The sequence below is a fragment of the Nicotiana attenuata genome, unplaced genomic scaffold (genome assembly GCF_001879085.1).
Source record: "Nicotiana attenuata strain UT unplaced genomic scaffold, NIATTr2, whole genome shotgun sequence".
NCBI lineage: Eukaryota > Viridiplantae > Streptophyta > Magnoliopsida > Solanales > Solanaceae > Nicotiana > Nicotiana attenuata.
Genome location: NW_017671295.1, coordinates 9,143 through 29,692, shown reverse-complemented (window position 1 = coordinate 29,692; position 20,550 = coordinate 9,143). Strand labels below are relative to the sequence as shown.

Genomic DNA, 20,550 nt, shown 5'->3' with positions numbered 1-20,550 from the left:
TATAAGCCAGTTTGACCAACTTATAAGCTTAGCCAATCACCCTCTTATTTTGTCCTAGAGAGCTCGGCCAAACATATCAAATTCTCTAAAAGAAGCAATTTTCTCGAAAAATAAGAACTTTTGTTTCCCCATAAGCTTGGCGGAACAACTTGTCATAAAGCTATTGAGTTGCCTCAAGGTCAATTGAAATTTGAGAAATTTATATTTTAATATAACAGCCGATAAAATATATATTTATCATATATGTTTGTATTATATATATATATATATATATTTCATTTTTGGCCAGCTAAAGCGATTAATTTATATATATATATATTTCATTTTTGGCCAGCTAAAGCGATTAATTTCGACCAACCGGCTAATGCTCTTGACATTTGGTGGGGCCCAGTAAATTATATCTTGGGTCTGGACGGTGAATACTTTTCTCTGCTGGTCCCAAGCCCAACAAAAAGGGGCAGGCCTAGAAAAATCAAAGCCCGTCCCATTCCTAAAACCGGACTCTTTCACTTTTTCGACATTGCCACCGCATTATTTTCTTCCCCTTTTCCTTCATTTTCAGATAGCTTCAAACGACAGCTATCGATCGCCCTTTTGTGCTGACCAGAAAACAATGGGGGATCAAATCGCAAGAGGTGAAGATTTCGAGAAGAAGGCAGAGAAGAAGCTGAGCGGATGGGGCCTTTTCGGCTCCAAATACGAAGACGCCGTTGATCTCTTCGATAAAGCTGGCAATTGCTTCAAACTCGCCAAATCATGTTAGTTCTTTTTTCCCTTTCCCATACGATTTATCATTTTATTAAGATCTAGTATTGTGGTGATCGACTCCGATTCTGTTTTTTAGATTTTAATTTTCTTATTTTTCTCAAACTATCGTAGTGTAAACGGTGATATCGATTGCTTTCTTTATTTTCTTGTTATAATTTTGAATTGGAGTTGCATCCAAATGAATATGTGAGAAAGCCCGGAAATTTCAGGATGATTGTTTATGCATTTTCTCATTAAATGAGCTTCCTTATGAGGTTGATTGTTTGGTCCGAGTAATTTGTTTGTAGACCAATTCGACTATTACAAAGCGCTAAAATTATGTGTAAAATTTTGCTGGATTTGATTAGTTAATTAATTGTTGGAGCATTGCCTCCATGGCTTTGGTCTAGTGTTAAAGTGCAACAAGTGATGTGTGGGTTAGGGGCACATCAAATTTTGGAGCTTGCTGCAGTCAAAAGCCTGGGATATAAGTGAAGAAGGGTGAGGGCCGACCTATTATCCACAGAGTTAGAACCGTGCTCCACTTGCCCTCGGGGATTTCTCGGTTATAAAACAACTGTTGGAGCATAAGAAAAGAACGGCATTTGTATTATTTTGATCTTTTAAAAAGCTGCATCATTATTCATGTAAGGAGAGTTTTCACTGAGCAGATTTTATTTTCCTTTGGACATGCTGCACTTGGTTGATAACTTGCTTATAACTCTTGCTTATACCTTGCTGTATAGGTGGATTTTGATGATTCCGCTCTGTCTTTTCCTTGGTTGAATTAATTCTAGAAATGGAAAGAGATACTTCGAAGACAAAGAAAAAAAGCTTTTCTTCAATTAGTTTTTAAACTTGTATAAGATGGACATAATCGCTTCGATGTCGGAAAAAGTGAATAAATTTCTTAATAAGGCAAGGTCTTAAGTCCTGAAGGATCTTCAGGGAAAACTGTTTCATAGATTCAATCAGCCTCGTTGCATGGTAAGAAATTGTATACTAATTTCTTGTTTCTTGGTTATTTCAGGGGATCAAGCCGGAGCAGTATATGTTAAATTGGCTAATTGTCATCTTAAGGTAAGTGTTTGATCCTCCTGTAGTGAGTCGTCTCTCATTGATGCTCTTTCCTTTTTTCAGTTCTTGAAAGTCGTTCACTTTATGTTTGCAGTTGGATAGCAAACATGAGGCTGCTAATGCTTATGCTGATGCTGCTCATTGCTACAAGAAGTCAAACACTAAAGGTTTGTAAGTCACAGAACACTTATTTGATTCAGACCAGCCCTTTTATGTTGCATGCTTGAAAAGAACCACTCCAAATGAAGTTAACATCTGTGGATGCAAGTGCGCCCTGCTCTACGTGTAATCCTCTTTTCATTAGGAGCTTCTTAGAGGTTTCGCTTTTATCAAGTACGTATTAGTTATCTTGTACAACGACAACAACTAACCCAGTGTAATCCCACCAGTGGAGTCTGGGCATTGTTCCAAGGTAGTTGCTCTGCCATCCGTAAGCTGCTAGATGCTCTCCTTTATGGGTGAGCTTATTCTTTTTGCTATTAGAATGACACTTTCAATTTGTAATTTATAATAAGGATGTTAAAAAGATTGGAGAGTGTTGCACTGCCAAGTGCCAACTATTCTGGATATAGGCATGATTAGAATTTTTTAAGTCTCAAATTAATTAAAACAGAAACTTTTTTGAAACATTTGGAAACTATTTTGAGTTTATGTTAAATATTTGAATGCAGTAACTTTACTAGATTAGTATATAAGATACATAATGATTACATTGTTACAAAGAAAAATAAGTTATTGTATTTATGCATAACTTCATGCTTTAATGCATAATATCAAGAGTATCTACAAAATACTATGCATACAAGTTTACGCATAGCATCATTTATGATATAGCAACTAAAAGAATAACTTTGTTGAATTCAATGATAGTAAGATAGTGCACTCCCATTTAATTGATAGTTTATGTTAGTGCTCTCACATTTTTTTGTTATTTCATAAGATAAATATGTTGAGTTATATGAGGGTTGTTTCCACATTGATAAATATTAACTTTTTGATAGTTAGTACTTGTCAAAAAAAAAAAAAAAACACTTTCAGAGATTCCAAGGATGTTGCTTGGAACACATAATTTTGGAACTACAGTTAAATTTCTTTCATTTTTGGAGGTTTTGGTGGACATATTTTGGAAATTGAAACCATCAATATTGCTAAACACCCGCAGAGGAGAGAGAGAGAGAGTCCCAAGTAGACCTCTTGGTACCGTGCTTGGTTATATTATCACAGGCACACATACATTACGTACACGCACACATGTTTAATCGATTCTAAGTCAGAACAATATATTGCTTCCGGGGCTTTGGTTCTTGGAAAGGTAGAGGGTGAGCCCATTATCTTATATGGTACGGTGCAGGATCTGTGATAAGCACACATCACAAGTGGAGAATCAAGTTTTGGTATTTAAGTAGATATGGGTCCATTATTTAGTGAATTTCATGCTTAAATGAAAGATCATTATAGTATATATCAATAATCAATCTATCACCTACACCCCAACCCAAATTAGCTGAGGTTGATTATATTTATCCGGCTTATCCATTCTACTATATTCATGTCCATTTTGCTCCTAAAATCATATGCAGTGTAATTCAAATGTCACATCATTTTCGAGAATGTTTTCTGAAAAGCATCACATTGTTATTATTTTTCCATTCTTCTTTAGTCATCTTTAGCTTTAGCTTAAACAAATTGAATTCTGCATATATGTATCCTGCAGAGGCAATATCGTGTTTAGAGCAGGCAGTGAACATGTTTCTGGACATTGGGAGGCTAAGTATGTCGGCAAGATATTACAAGGTATATAATATAGATGTGATCTTTGATGTTTTAGAGGGCTGTTCTCTTGTGTTCAATCAGACTCTTCATGCGAGCACATGCTCTAAATATATGTTCTTGTCAGCTCAATGCTTAGTTTGTCCTATGTACTTAACCTGTTGAACTTCTTATATTACCAAGAAAGTTGACAGGTGACTGGTCTTGTGTCTGTCACTTTCTTATTAATGTTGTATGTGACCCTCACGACAAAATGATTGTAGAAAATGCAGATACTTTAGTTGAAGTATCCCTAAGAAGCTTGGTTTCACTGTTTGAAAGAGATGTAACTTGCTCGGTGTGCAGGAAATTGCTGAATTATATGAGCAAGAGCAAAACTTGGAGCAGGCCATCAGTTACTACGAGAAGGCAGCTGATCTTTACCAGAGTGAAGATGTGACAACAACTGCAAATCAGTGCAAGCAGAAAGTTGCACAATTCTCTGCTCAAATAGAAAAGTAAGATTCATTGTAGTTAGGAAGTGATATAATTTTCAGAAGAAAAAAAAAACAATGCTGATCATGTCGTGAGAGAATGATTGCTCAGCACTGGAAGATATTGCATAGTTCTCTGTCAAATCTTTGAGGTTTATCTGGTCTTCTTGGAGTGATGGTGAAATCAATCTCTTATTATGGATGAAACAAACAGGAAAGATAGAAAAGGGGTCAATATCAGTAGTTAGGAGAAGGTTATCACTTCCGAATTATGAGTGTAACTGTGAATAAATGGCATTTGATGAGTCCCATATTTCACGGTGTTAATAAAGTTATAAGCTGTTGTAAGCTGTTGTTTTAGCTTCTCATTGTTCAATGTATTATAAGAATTGGTTGTTCTCATACAAATTCGACATTATTTTCTCAGATATCCGAGAGCAATCGAGATCTTTGAGGAGATTGCACGTCACTCAGTCAATAACAACTTGTTGAAGTATGGAGTTAGAGGGCATCTTCTTAATGCTGGCATTTGCCAACTTTGTAAAGGTGATGTTGTTGCAATCAACAATGCATTGGAGCGATATCAGGTTTCTTTTTCAGCCACGAAGATTTCCATCCACAGACATGCTTTCAGTTAGTAAATATTGCATCTTTATCTGCAGGAGCTGGATCCAACATTTTCAGGGACACGCGAATGCAAATTGCTAGTGGTATGTCATAGCTTGCATATTCCAGCCTATTGATGTTATTTTCTCTCCTGCTTTTAGATAATTGTTGGCTCTGATCTTTGTGAAAATGGTTTGCATCATATCAAATCTACAAACTGCTACTATCATATTTCACATGATCCAATGCATTTATTGCTAATTACCTCCTAGTATTGCAAATGAACATATTGAGGTACAGTCACGCAAGGGCCAAAAACAATATAAGATTTCACTCAAGTGCTTATACTTGTTGCTTCACAGTTATCGTACATGTAATTTCTGAATATTACAGTAAAGAGCTAATTAGGGAGTATTTTTTCCAAGAACAGGATTTGGCAGCTGCAATTGATGAGGAAGATGTTGCAAAGTTCACTGATGCTGTGAAAGAGTATGATAGCATGACACAACTGGTAATCTTGAACTCTTGGCACTTTTGTACCAATTAAAAGAAAAATCATGTGTTTTGGTGACACAAACTACTATAGCTGTCATTCAGTGCCGTAAGCTAGTAGCATCTTCACCTACTCTTGTGAAGCAGTATCTGACCTTAGGTTCTTTTGATCTGGTGCTAAAGGTTGAATATTCTTGTGATTCTCTCTCTAGGGTGCTTAATTTAATTTTTTGTGTTTTATGTAACTGTAGCATAATCATTCATGTTTAACTGCTATATTTTTGGTTTTATGGCAAATATCTAGATATATTTCCTAGTTTCGGATAGTTAGCAGTGTTTTATACCAGCAAATAACTCTTTGGTTTGACCACCAGTATTCTCACTGTTGGAGTATATCAAAAGGCATGTTTATCTGAAGGAGACCTAGATTCTTTGAAAGTTAAGGTATACGGAAGTGGATGAAATTGAGGACTAGAGACGGTGCACTGAACCCTGATTTTTCTTTTTGAGATATTGATTTTAAGGAGGTAGAGGGCATGATTGTCAGGAGAAACTTGTATGAGAAGACGGTGCCGGTTTTATTATTTATGGGGCAGTAGATGCATTTGAGTACAGAAGTAGTTTTACTGACCTTCAAGCTTGACTTAATGCATTGGCATTTGAATTTGAAAGCAGAATTTGACATGTGCAGTGGTTATGCAAGTGCTACACATAGATAACAGTAGATAACAGTAGAATTCATTTGCTTATCTGGTTTTCTAAAAAACACTCAATCTTGAAGTTATCTATAAGTTGGTTTAATTCTTTTTGTTATCACTGCTTCGTGGATTCATACTTGGATGCTTTTTGACTTGAGCACGTATTACTATGTTGTAATTTTACACCGATTTTCTACAATCTACATTAAATATCTTCACTCCACAGGATGCTTGGAGGACAACACTTCTTCTAAGAGTGAAGGAAACATTGAAGGCTAAGGAGCTCGAGGAAGATGATCTTACTTAATTTGTTCCCCTTTGACCTATTGTAAACTACTAGTACATCCTTTATGATATTTTATTTGTACTGGTGATTGATTATTATCGTGCTTGCGTGAATGCATTTTATTTGAACTAATTGAGTTTGACTTGTCACAAGGTTTTAGTCTAATGGTCAAAGTTGAAGTCTTGAGGCTGAGAGGTTAAGGTCCAAGTTTTGTACAATTCTGTGTTTGGTGTGGGTATTTGTACTATCAATTATGTGTAAATAAATGTTCTCATTTGGACTAGAAGAATGAAACAAAATTGTGCCGGTTGTCTGGAAGTAAGAAGGAAGTGGAATTGGAGTTAGAGCTTCTTACACGACGATAGGTTGCAAGTTTTAATACAAGAAAAAGAGAGTAACGACTACCATTCTAATCTCAGATGATTTAGTTTCAAAGAGTTGTATGCGCAAGAAACAAGCCTGGTGCTTTAATTTTCAGTGGCAGATAATGTTAACACGTCCAAAGTTCTAGCAACAGAAGTATCTGCTAGTTGGCTATTTTGGAGTTCAGAGGAATATTTTGTAGTCTCAAGCATCTTCATTGGTCCTGTTTCAGTGTAGTCTCGCTGAGGTTTATAATTATCAAATTTTATGGTTGAAAGCCTTTACTATGACTTGAGGGTAGGTTGGAATTTGACTTCAATGAGACGTGCATTTTTGTTGGACAAGGGTAAAAACTTATCCTTATCCGGTGTTTACACTAAATCATACCAACTTATCTTGGTTAAGTGATTTAACAAAGTGATACTGAATATTAATTAACCATGATTAATGAAGAAAAGTTTATGTACAAATTACACACCCCATGCATCTAGTGGTTTGGTGTAACACCGGATGCAAATAAATTTTTATCATTGGACAAGTATGATATTCTTCCATCAAAGACTTTAAACAGAAAATGCTTTGTGAATTATTGGAGTAACTATGTCATAGATAAAGACATATTGCTAAGTGTGTCAGCCTTCATTACTAGTGATACTAAATGCCACATATGAATCTCTTTGGTAATAATGGAATTAAGAACCACAAACTTTGGTTATTGAATATCTGCAAAATTATGGTGTATAAGACATAATGAGTATAAAAATAGATGAAGTCACTTTCTTCGTTCGTGACATGGTGCACTTTCTTGGACATGACTGATCACAAGTATCTTTCTTGTTATTCTTCCCTTCTCCCCCCCCCCAAACCCCCCCCCCCCCCCCCGGTTTTCTGAAATGTATTTTTCACACTGACAATATAAAGTACACGTAATTGAAAGTATCTTCTTTCTTTTCATATTCATAGCAGCTAATTGATCTTAAAAGATAAATTATTGAGGATTAGAATGAAATAGATCCAAATGAAAGGATGATAACATTAGGAATTAGTATAGCCTGCCTACCCCTACTTGTTTGGGTTAGGCATAGTATTTATATTCCAAGCGGGGATTCGTTCTTAGACCGGTACTTGGTATTTAATCTTGCTGTACCTACAACTCTATCTGTTCCAATATATGCTACTGGGCTAAAAGATGTAAGAACTGCGTGGTGAGTCTAATGCTGAATGGTGGTCCGGGCCCGGGCCTAAATGGGTTAAACGGGCCGGGCTTAGCAGTCCCGGGCTTCGTGGGCTCAACGGATGGAACCAGCCCATGACGGGCCTAAGCCCATATGGTCCTGGGCTAAATTGACCGGGCTCGTGGACTTAGCGGGCCTAACGGGCTTTTTTTATTTTCGGGCTTTTTTTTATAATTTTTTTTGTTTAAGGCAATTTCTTGTAAACCATATATGTATGTATATATATAAATTGCTCTTATACATGGCTATATAAATATATGTAGTATATATAATATAGAAATCTAATTATTAAAGTGCTTGACGAAAAAGTAAAATAACAAAACAATAGTAAAACTAAATTGGCATGCATAATAAATTAATAACAAAGTACAACATGAAGCATAAATACGTCTAATAATTTTAAAATAACACAAATTGTTGAAAAATCTTAAAGACGAATTTGCGGATAAATACCCTCAACACAATACTTTATATGCCTCCTTAAAATGCCTGCGGTACACCCTGAACGAAAATTTAAGACTCTTCCACAGTTCTTGCACTTTAATATTTGGCCTTCTTCATTTTCTTCAAACACTTCATAGTATTGCGAAACAAATAAGCGCACTCTTTCCGAACGAGGCATGATTTAACTTGAAAATTGAGATTGAGACTTGAAGTCTTGAAAATTGGAGATTGAGAGATTGAGAAATGAGTATTGAGTATTGAAATGAAGAAGAGGGAGGGGGGTACTTATAGTGTTAGAGAAGGTTAGTTTTGTAAATTGGAAAAAAAAAACGGCTATTTGTGCAATTAATATGACCGTTGGTGGTCATTGGGGGTGGGGCCCTCATTTTGAAAAATCTTGTTTTGTAGTATATATAGTACTACTTCTTCATGTAAATATAATATATATAGTATACTAGTATAGTATACTATATATTGTATGTTATGTATATATATTCCCTTATATAATTTGTTGTAGTATATATTGTATGTTATGTATATATATTCCCTTATATATTTTTTGTAGTATATATTGTATGTTATGTATATATATTCCCTTATATAATTTGTTGTAGTATATATTGTATGTTATGTATATATATTCCCTTATATTTATGTATATATATTCCCTTATATAATTTGTTGTAGTATATATTGTATGTTATGTATATATATTCCCTTATATATTTTCTTATAGTATATATTGTATGTTATGTATATATATTATAGCTTATAAATAATTGCAAGTTAAAGACAAAAAAATATTGCAAAGAGATATTCAAGGGCATGTCTTATAATTTTTATTACCAAAAATGGCATATCTTTCTTAGTCTTCTTCCCCCCAATGGAATGAGCACAACAAGGTACTAATACCACCATTAAAAGGAAAAAAAACTAAAGAAGATATGCCAAAGTACAAGTTACACCATAATCTACATTGTATCTCTAACAAATCTCATAAATCCTTCAAGGTTCGGAGGAGGTTCCGTTGGTGGTGGCGGAAAAGAAGCTTGTTCATCACCGCTTCCGGGCGAAGCAGCATCCTCCGCAAGTTCCGCTATCATTTCTTCATAAGCTTCGTCTATCTCCGGTTGTGATTCTGCAAGTCCAAAGTTTCTTCTTTCCGAGCGGATCCAATCTCTGAATAGTACTGATTTTTCCAAGCTCTCCCTCATAGACGCTCTATGATCACCTATTTGAAGTCTTGCTTGACTGAAAGCGCTCTCTGATGCAACAGTTGAAGCTTGAATAGCTAAAATATCCCGAGCCATCCTTGCAAGAACCGGAAAATGTTTTTCCCTTGCCTTCCACCATTCCAAAAGATCAAAAGTGCCGTCTGGATTCTCCTTTTCAAGTCCCTGCGACAATAAACTTGAAGCTCATTTAGATGTGAAGTTTCATCATAATTATCACCTTGAGAACCCCTGAACTCCGTCCAAGGTTTAAGTGCGTTTAAGCTCGCAGCTCTTTTAGACGATTGTAAACTAGACGAAGTAGGGGGTTGGAACATTTGGCCTAGCATGATCTAAGGCAAGTTGATAAGCATTATAAATAGTTTGAGCATTAATTTTAATTGAGGCTTTTGCATCTGCAAGTGTAGCAAATTCCTCATTTGAAAGATCTAAAGCCTTATAAATATTTGAGTACCAAAAGTGAGGACCTCCTAATTTCATTGTAGGATTTAACATTGCAGCAACACCATAAATAGGGGGATAGAAAAAAAATATTTTTTAAACTTTTCTTTCATTGCATTTATAGCAAGTTTATAAATTTCCCCACCCTCCGAAAATTCAACAAACAAATCACATAGTGCCGGAACACGAACACGAGCATTAAACGTTGCATTAATTGGGTTTCTATATTCATATGCAACTACTAAACTTTCGTACATATAATTCCATCTAGTCGGACAAGGTTTAGGAACCTTTCTTTCTCTAAGGCCATATTTATCACATTTTTTAAAATACTCTCTAAGTCTACTTCTACGGTTTGAATAAAAAAGCCAATTAAGAGCCATTCTAACCTTTTCAATTTCTAAATTTAAAATTCGCATACCATCACCGACAATTAAATGATAAATATGACAAATACATCTCACATGGAATATATTACTAAATGCAGGATTTAGTGTTGTTGTAAGTATGCCTATAGCACTAGTGTTACTAGAAGCATTATCCATAGAAATTGCCATTATTTTATCTCTAATGCAGAAATATCTACAAATATCTGCAACAGTGTTAGCAATAAACTTACCTGTGTGACGTGAATTAATTATTCTATATGCAATAATGCGTTTTTGCATTATCCACTCCTCATCTATCCAATGACTTGTAACAGTTAGATAATCACAGTCATTATTACTTCTACCAATATCAGTAGTAATAGAAATCCGATTAGTTATATGAGTAAATAAATACCGCAAATATTGTTTATATTCATGTTTATATTTATAAATATCGCTCTTAACTGTTGCGCGAGGCCAACCTTTATAAGTAGGATTAAAAACTTTTCTAATATAATGCACAAAATTAGGATTAGAAAGAAAAGTATAGGGTAAGCACATAACGGTAACCATCTTTGGTAATTCTTCACGATCTTTATTTGGATCGTAATATAAAATACCTCCGGTCACAGTGTTAATTCCTGCTTGAACTAGATTTGAACCTGTACTAGGGTTAACCGCAGTATCTACACTTGTCCCCTCTAGCTTCGCTTTCATTTGTAAATATCTAACTTTATCTCTAGGGTGTGTTTGTATGTGCCTAGCCAAACTACCCGTGCCGCTACGGTCTCCAGTATATTTATGCGCCAGCAATTTCCCACAATTGTTACACTTAGCCTTATTTTGTTCTCTTACTTGAGTAAAAAAATTCCAAACTAATGATGTTTCTAGGCGTTTAGAAGGTTGTTTATTAAAAGTAGGGGTTTCTACAGGTGGGTCGGCCGGTGGATCAGTTGGGTTATTAACAGGACTAGTAGGTGTATCATCTAAATCGGTTGGGTTTCATCTACATCCTCATTTTCCTCATCATTTTCTAAGATAGTTTCATTAGGATAAAGAGCATTCATAACTTCTTCATTTAATCTTTGACCTGGTGCAACATTATGGCAAAATTCACTATCGAAAAATTGAAAACAAGGGTTATCACTATCAAGAATAATAGGAGCAGCAGGACGGGTAACAGGTCTGGGTCGGGGAGACGGGGGAAGGGTAGTAGGTTGGCGACTACTTTCACCAATTTTAGCTTTTCCCTTACCACCAAACATTTTTTCAAAGAAAATGCCATATTAATTACAATTATGCAAACTAAAACACACAAAAACATATTCTTAAAACTTAAGAGTTGGAACGAGTTTACCGAATTGCCGAACAACTTCTTGAAAATTGAAAATCGTTGAAGACTTGAAGACTTGAATACTTCAATTCACCAACTTCACAATTTTTCACGAAATTGCAATAATAAAATAAGCAATTATAGAAGAGAAATTAGATATAGATTGAGAGAGATTGATGAATTAGTGAGTAAAAATGAAAGAACGAGGGGGTATTTATAGTTGAGAATTGGAAAAAAGTGTAATTATATAAAGTTTGGGGTTAAAATAAAGTTTGGGGGCCAAATGGCTATTTTTTAAAGTGGCCAACGGATAAATTATGAAGGCCAACGACTAGATTTTAAAAATCTGACCGTTGGTCTTTTTTTTAATTTTTTTTTTTAAAAATAGCCGTTGGAGCCCGTTAGGCCCGGTTGAACCGGCCCAGGCTCATGGGCTTATAGAAGTGAACCGGCTCGCCACGGGCCTCCTGCACCATTGGGGACCGGCCCACCAGGACCGGCCCGCCAGGACCGTTTAGCCCGTTAAGACCGCGGGTCCGGTCCTGGTCCCAGCCCGGCCCACCATACAGCATTAGGTGAGTCCAGAACCAAAATGTTGGTTTTTTGGACTCAAAGCACCAAAATAGGTGGAAAAAAATTACCACTCCCTCTGGTTCGCAATAAGTGTCCAATTTGCTTTTAGCACGCCCATTAAGAAAATATTAAATTCTATACAAAAATACCTACTATGACTAAACTACCCCTAATTAAACATTTAATGTGAGGAGTAAGAAAACTTTTTAGGGATATGTACATAGGGGTTATTTTGTAAAAATAAATTGAATTCTTTCTTGATTACATAACTGGACACTTATTTTGAACCAAAATGAAAAAGCAAATTGGACACTTATTGTGAACCGGAGGGAGTAGTGATTTTTTTATATATAGCGCGTGTAATTCATGCGCAATGCCTTAACGACACGTTTGTTCATTAAGGTATAGTGCATGAATTACATGCGCTATACCTGTTAATTGACTTACTGATCTCGTCCAAGTCACACCTCTATTTGAGGTTATGAAATGGTCGATGCAATAGTAACACCCAACAAGGAGTCGGGGTCGAATTCCACAGGGAGCTATGACTTAGGGCTATGACCTTCACCTAGATGTTTGCCTAACGGGTTGTAAATTTTAAAGCTTGTTTTATTGGTCGCGGTGTATTATCGCTATCAACACTCGAGTACCCACTCAATACTTCTCGGTAAGAGAGTGATTTTGCCCAATTCGGATTTCTCAAGCCCAAATGGGTATTGAACAAACAGTTGATAAAAAGCTTAAGTCGGGTTTTACTATCTCTAGATTCAACCCTTTAATTGGGACTATCAATCTCTTGAATTACCTAATTTCTTGTTAGCCAAGTTTTCCTAGACTAAGTCTCTCTTTCTCAAGTAAAGACCAAGTCAAATAGGCATGAACTAGTATTTGCAACCATTAATTCTACAATTAAAAGCAAGAACAAGGCCAAATAATAAATACCAAACCATAAACAAACAATAAATCAAACACCCATTAAGTTTACACTCTAGGGTTGGGTCACAACCCTAGTGAGAATCTAGCTACTCATGCTTAAAATAGAAGAAATAGAAGAAGAAATGATAATCAAACCCATGTTGATAATTAAAATAATGAAATCTATGTTCAAAAAGCTTAAAATGGCAAAAACTACTAAAGAAGGGAAGAACGTCTGTTGTGGCTGCTGATATCACAACTTGACCTAAAAAAGTGAAACTCTTCTATTCATACAAAGCTGGAATTTTCGGACAAAAATGCCCTTTCTGAGGTTCTGCAGCCGCATAATTCCATGCGCGGTCCGCACTTTGCTTCAACTTAACAGTATTTGAATCTTGCAGCCGAACAATTCTGAACCGCGGCCGCATCTCTCTTTTTCTACAGTCCGCACATTTTTGAGTGCGGCCGCACATGGCTCTTCTGCGGACCACACAAATGCAACTGTGGTCGCGTAGCTGATCTTCTGCGGCCGCACAATTCCGCACTTCCTTTGACTTGATGTGAATATTGTGCGGCCCGCACTTCCTTTGACTTGATGTGAAAACTCTCTAAACTTTTGCTCTGCCCTAACTTCTGCGGTCGTACATTTCATGTGCGGAGCGCACTTTTCACAGTCCCTCGATAAGTTTGTCTTCACAATCTGCGGCCGCAGATGATATTCTGCGGTTCGCACTTTGGGCTTTTTTGCCTGTTTTTTGTCCTTGAGTTCAGATCACTCCTTCTTGAATTAGATTTCATCTTAGTGACTCATTTTTTAATATTCCTGCAATTAAGCATATTTTATCAATTTTCGGGAACACAATTAAATGCTTTTGGACTAAAACAAAAGCAAAAAGGCGCTAATAAGTAGTCATAATCCCCACTTATCACTTACCTACAATAATTGGTGGATATAGCGCATAATTATATATATATATATATTAAATGCACTATACTCCAATTATTGTACCCCTCGCACAGAAGATTTGCTTAGTTAAGGAGCTTCATTCCTTCTTCAAAAATTCATTCCAAAAATTCATTCTTCAGCATCCCTTGTATTTTTTTACTCATTCTGAAATATTTGTTTACTTAGCTTTTTCTGCATTTTGTCATAATGTCTGAAGAGTGAAAAATTAGGGTTGCGTTATATGGGAGGGGGGGGGGGGAGGAGGTGAGGTTGTCATGGAGAATAACTCAGTACACTATAGTTGTTCTCCACAGTATATTGTTAAGTTGCCAATCACATTGGAGTACGATAAACTGATATCTTTGATATGTAAAATAATGAGTGTGAGTAAATATTCTGTTAATATTAATATAACCGAAAGATATCCATATTCGCTTACTCCGCAAGGGGTTGCTTGTTATGCTGAGTTTAACATCAAGGATGATAAAACTCTAAAAGATTTTTTTGCGGACTCCGAGTGAACACCGGGAACTTCTTGTGATAAAAATGCTTGAAATGTACGTCAAGTCTGAAGACGTCTGCAATATTGACGTTCCGCAAAATAAGGATAAACCTCAATTATCTGGTGGTATTTTTGGAGCAGTTTCATCCGAACAGGTGCCATTTGCAAGAGTCTGGCCAGATCTAAACTTAACTTTACGGTCGAAATGAGGAGCGAGGACATAATTTCTCCCCAAGTTTATATAATTCACACGCCGGCTGGTAAATTTTAATTTTCCTTATTCTAGCATATTTTTTTATGTATCTTAATCGTACTAACACTTATATCTTCCAAAGGGGGTACCAATCAGATATGGATTTTACAAGTTATGAACCAACCAACAGCTGGAATATGCCCAATTTTGGTGGTTTGGATCATGTTGGTCCATCCGCGAGTCATCAACAGCTCGAAAGTGTGCATCATGGGCTATCAATAGCTTATGAACTGTAAGTTAAGAGATAAAGATAATATATAATGTTGGGATGACTTTGAGAAACTCATTATTTTATTGATTGTGTAGTGAAAACGAGCAACACGAAGATCCTGTCCTTACTCAGTTGCCCGGAGATGATATATTTAATCAGGATCTGGCAGATGCACAAAGTCACGAAGATGATAGTGATTATGACAACAATACTAATGAGTGTGGAGATGATACACCCTTCCCTGATGAGGGTGACGATGATGAGGAAATGCATTTTTTCTGATGAGAATGAGAATGAGCAACCTGATTGACGAGGGAGCACGATGCCACCAATGAGCATACTCCATATATGCAGACTCTACCTACCGTTAGACGCAGAGTGTACGAGTCCCATGTGCCCTTTCATTCAAGGAAGATTCCCTATCTTGATCAGTTTCCCAGTATGCCAGATGTGAATTCCCTCCCAAGGGATCTTGATGCCATTCAGACAGAAATGTGGGATGAATCTAGAGCAACGGAGCTGTCAAAGAATATGCTGTTTGTTGATAATAGACTAAAATTTAGCAGGGTTTCATTTGAATTGTCAACTTTTTTCCAGATGTTTATGGGTTATAACTAATCTCGATATTTTTAATAATTATTCATATAAAAAATACTATTAAAGTTTTTTGCGTTAATAACGATTTATATCTTAATTTAATAATGTTAAAGAAACAAAAATGACACAATTTCTTTTACGTACTGTTAATTTTTTAACAATTTTATTCTTGATTAAAACAATACTAAATACTTAATTTGTTTAACTATCTGATATTACTTTTAAAATTTTATTATTAAGTATTTATTTAATTCATATAAGAATATCTTAACATTTTTTATTTGTGTGTTTTTTTTTAAAATAATGGAAGGTAATATATGAATAAGAACATATAACATTCTGCTAGAAAGAGAGAGAGCGCTAGCCCGGGTACATAAGTATAAGGTCCACCAGTGCATACAATTATTCTGTTATTATCTCCTGCCCGTTTAACTACTCCTCGAGACGTTTTTGCTGATGGGCCCTTGAATTATAGCAGGAGCAACCTCAATTGCCGTACCCAGGCGCCGATCTTTAGAAGCTTCTGGAATGTTCAATTTGTATGGCCTCAGTGATGAGAATATTTTTTGTGCCACTTTTGATGATGCATGCATTGGGCACAAGTACATGGCGATTTGTTTGTTAAATTTTATATTTTACACAAAAATCCGGCAGCGTCTCTTTTGTACTGCCAATTAATTATTTTATGATTCATACTTAATTTTTGATTGTTATCTAATAATACATTTACTATACACTTAATAATTGATCAAAATCTGATCCATAATTGAGTACTCTAACCGAGTTAGTTAATGAGGGTACATAGTTTTTATTCTACACTAAAGAATCCTAAAGAACACTAAAGTCACACTACTCTAAATGGCCATAACAACATCAACTAACATAAATTAAATTTATTATCAGTTCTACTATGCTAAACAGCACAAAACAACAAAAGACACTACATAACACTAAAGGGCACTAAACAACACTAAAGTCACATATTATTATATGTGCAATACTAAAGTCACATATAACACTAATTATTCAACAAAAGAACAACATACAATTTTCATAATTTTTTGCACATCGATAAACTAATCCGGATAAAAAACAAAAAATAAATATTTCAAAAAACGTCACAAAAAGCATACAATATCGTAAAAACAACTAATTAGTCAATTATATACATGAGTTATAATACAAAAGTGATTCGGAATACCTCTTTCTTGAGTTTTTTGAATTGAGAAAGAATGAAGATTTGACCACTGAACTGGGCTATAAAAGAGCTTCACTACACGACAACGCCTTGGATCGGGTGTTAGATCACTAAAAGAATGACGGGACAAGATTTCGGGAGAGGAGTGGGCTCCAATGGAGCTTTAAACTTTTAAATGGGAGGGGGGGGGGGGGAGGATTGGACCGTTTTTGGCTTCTATCCCGACGAAGGAGACTAACTCGTTTTTTAAAACAAGTATAGCACATATATTTGATGCGCTATACCTATCTGTCTTTTCAAATTCAGGTATAGCACATCTAATATATACGCTATACCTGTACTTTGACCGTCTTTTGAAAATCAGGTATAACGCATGTAATCCATGCACTAAGAATTTTATGCACTATATCTAAAAAGGTCAAGAGTTATTATTTTATTTTATTTTTACCTATTTTGGTACTTTGAGTTCAAAAACCCAACATTTTGGTTTGGACTCCTGGGCGGTAGATGCAAATATTATCTTCTTTTTTTCTTTTAATTGGCATAAATGACAAATGATTTGATGTTTACTTTAGTGCCCAATTTTCTTTACTTAAGGTACCCGAAACACTTTGTTGGAATTTGTTCTTTGACGCAAGACGTACATGTTTCCTTGCTTAGGGTTGGCGGCTGTCTCCTAAATATGCATATTTAGGTTCAAATGATAGGGAAGGTTAATAGCGTTTTCCTTTTCCTCCTTTTCCTCCTTTTACAACTGTTTATCTTTGCTAATGTTTTGTTGCTTCTATGAAATTCTATATGAGTCCAGAGTGTAATCTTTTATGGGATTGTTTCTTATATACACAATTAGGATGATATTTACTTGAGTTAGTTAGGTTTTCCTATATACAAAAGTAATTAAAGGTTTTTACAAAAGAGTTAATACCCTAAAAGCCCCTTAAACTATAATATTTTTGTGAGTTTCCTACTCAAACTATTCGGTGTCCCCAAAATCCCCCTGAACTGTATTGTCCTTCATATTAAAAATCCCTCATTGCTGACCTGGCATAACGCGTGTAAACACTCGCTTGAGAGCGCGTGGTAGCTGAAAAAAGCCATCAAAATGGCTCATATGACAGAAAATAATGGCTAATTAGTCTACCACTCTTTCACATTTATTTTTTTAATAAATATTCTCCTTAAGTTATATCCATCTACCTTCCTCATTTTTTCGCCATCCTTCCTCTTCTTTTTTTTGTTTTTTTTTACATTTCTTCTTTATTTTTGTTTATCTCGAAAATACGAGTAACAACTAAATTTGATTTGTGGCTTTAAAGATATGTGATTTAGTTCAATACCAATTAATAATCAAGAAATATAAAGTATAGATGAAAGAAACGAATGAATCAAACAAGCGTTACCAAACAGTATCGGCCTCGAGCTTAGTGACCTCGAGATGAGCCAAGAACAATAAAGTAAGAATAGTAAAGAGAAAAGACAAGTCTGATGAACAATGAGCCAGAAAAATAAGATAGTATATTCTTTGCCAATGATTAGATCATGTTTACAAAGGATTAGGGTCTCCTTTATATAATAGGGAAACCCTAAATAAGGTACATTTTCATTTACGGTAAGGAATCTTATTGGGACAGCTGTCTAACCGCCTAGTACAGAATCGTACCATTCTATTCAGCGATTTGCGCCATAATTTTGGGGACGTGGCAGGAATCTCGCTCATTTTGTTAGAAATCCGTAATGGCATTATTTTGGGGTCGAGCATACTCGGCTTCGGTACTCATCGTACTTCGATCTTCGGGCATTGCATCCTATCTTCGAGCTCGAGTCTGATCCATCGGGTTCAGACTCGACCTTGCCTGAACTCGGGCTTAAGATGACCCCTCGAGCTTGGAAAATCGGGCATACTTGATTTCGACCGTATACAATTTCTCACCTTCTTCTTCTTCTTCTTCTTCTTCTTCTTCTTCTTCTTCTTCTTCTTCTTCTTCTTCTTCTTCTTCTTCTTCTTCTTCTTCTTCTTCTTCTTCTTCTTCTCCATATGGGTTTCTTCTGGAAAAATTTCTCCCTCTCTTGTTGAAAGAATGCCAATTTAAATCTTCTTATTAAACTCAACTATAGTTGAATATCTTGAACCTTCTTTATGTAATATGAAATTAGAGAATGTAATTATATTTGTTGGCTAGTTAATTTTTTATTTACGAAATTTTATTTTGTGTAATCTTTTTTATATAATATAACATGATTTTAAGAAATGAAACATTATATGCCTTTAATTATATTTTTTACTGTGATATAAAGTGAATATAAATGACTTATTCAATTGGAGTTTAGCATAAAACACAATCACAATTAAACCTAATATTAACACAATACATTAAATATTATTTTGGCCAAAACTCCTAAAATTAATCAATCATCCGAGACTAATACATCATGACTATATATATATATATATATATATATATATATATAGTCCAACGTGGGGCTTTAATATATAGAAAAATATAATTNATAGGGTAATATAGTTCAGGGGTATTTCGGGGACACCAGATAGTTTAAGTAGGTAACTGACAATATTGTGATAGTTTAGGTGGGTTTTAGGCTGAGTTGAATAGCCACATGTAGTGCTACATGGCACATTTTTTAAATAATTAGGAGCGTGTACTACATGAACCTCTAGGAATGCAATGAGGGGTTTTTAATATGAAGGGAAACATAGTTCAGGGGGATTTTGGGGACACCGAATAGTTTAAGTAGGAAACTGACAAAAACATGATAGTTTAGAAAGATTTTAGGGTATTAACTCTTTTACAATATATATATAAATCCGATTAAAAGCTATAATTTATATACAAGTTTTTGTTGCACAGAATTCGATCATAGGAAAAATTGGATTAAGTGATAGCCTCTTTAAGAGAGGTAAATAAATTTATTACGTAATATAGATAGGTAAATATTCCTACTTTTATGGGGGGGGGGGGAGGGGGGGATTATCTCTTGTTAAAGAGTTGCTTCTACCATATTTAGCAGGGCACCCTTCAAATGTGTAACGACCCGGCCGGTCGTTTTAAGAATTAACGCCCCGTTTCCCTATTAACTGCATTCCCCGTATTTGTTTCTGCCATTGTGAGTTGTTGGGAGGATTCGTTTTGAGTTTCGGAGTGTTTTGGGACACTTAGTCCCTAAATGAGAGCTTAAGCTTTAGAATTTGGACCGTAGTCGGAGCAATGTGAAGACGGTCTCAGAATGGAATTCCGTCAATTCCGTTAGCTCCGTTGGGTGATTTCGGGCTTAGGGGCGTGTTCGAATTGTGTTTTGGAGGTCCCTAGCTTAATTAGGATTGAAATGTCAAAAGTCGAATTTTTGAAGTTTCCGGTTCGACGTGAGATTTTGATATCGGGGCTGGAATGGAATTCCGGAAGTTGGAGTAGGTCTGTTGTGTCATTTGGGACGTGTGTGCAAAATTTTAGGTAATTCGGATGAGGTTTGATAGACTTTTTGATCAAAAGCGGAAATTTGAAGTTTTGGAATCCTTAGGCTTGAATCCGAGGGCGAATTGGTATTCCGACGTTGTTTTGAGTGTTCCGAGGATTGGTGCAAGTTTGAATAGTGGTATATGACTTGTTCGTATTTTTGGTTGAGGTCCCGGAGGCCTCGGGATGATTTCGGAAGGTTGACGGAAGAAATTGGGAGTTTTGGAAGTAGCTTCAGCTGCTGAAGTGCTGTCATAACCGCACCTGCAGATTGGGGACTGCAGGTGCGGGCCTGCAGAAGCGTGTGGCTAAGCGCAGAT

General features: G+C 35.7%; 1 protein-coding gene and 1 long non-coding RNA gene across 2 annotated transcripts; both read left to right on the top strand.

Moving 5' to 3' along the window:
* Positions 1 to 491: 491 nt before the first annotated feature.
* LOC109207357 (alpha-soluble NSF attachment protein) lies at positions 492 to 6,456 on the top strand. The gene is made up of 9 exons (XM_019370262.1): positions 492 to 758; positions 1,778 to 1,827; positions 1,919 to 1,991; positions 3,539 to 3,618; positions 3,940 to 4,091; positions 4,495 to 4,654; positions 4,730 to 4,777; positions 5,104 to 5,184; positions 6,090 to 6,456. The coding sequence occupies exons 1-9, from the start codon at positions 614 to 616 to the stop codon at positions 6,168 to 6,170; spliced, it is 870 nt and encodes a 289-aa protein (XP_019225807.1). The 5' UTR covers positions 492 to 613; the 3' UTR covers positions 6,171 to 6,456.
* Positions 1,998 to 2,853, top strand: LOC109207358. Its single transcript, XR_002064995.1, has 2 exons — positions 1,998 to 2,109; positions 2,214 to 2,853. It is a non-coding gene; the product is annotated as an uncharacterized LOC109207358 (long non-coding RNA).
* Positions 6,457 to 20,550: the final 14,094 nt, after the last annotated feature.

Bases quoted from the DNA above. Each gene is read 5' to 3' on its own strand.
- LOC109207357 (XM_019370262.1), top strand. From the start codon at position 614: ATGGGGGATCAAATCGCAAGAGGTGAAGATTTCGAGAAGAAGGCAGAG. The intron at 4,778-5,103 runs GTATGTCATAGC...TTCCAAGAACAG, and splicing joins GCGAATGCAAATTGCTAGTG to GATTTGGCAGCTGCAATTGA. The intron at 5,185-6,089 runs GTAATCTTGAAC...TTCACTCCACAG, and splicing joins ATGATAGCATGACACAACTG to GATGCTTGGAGGACAACACT.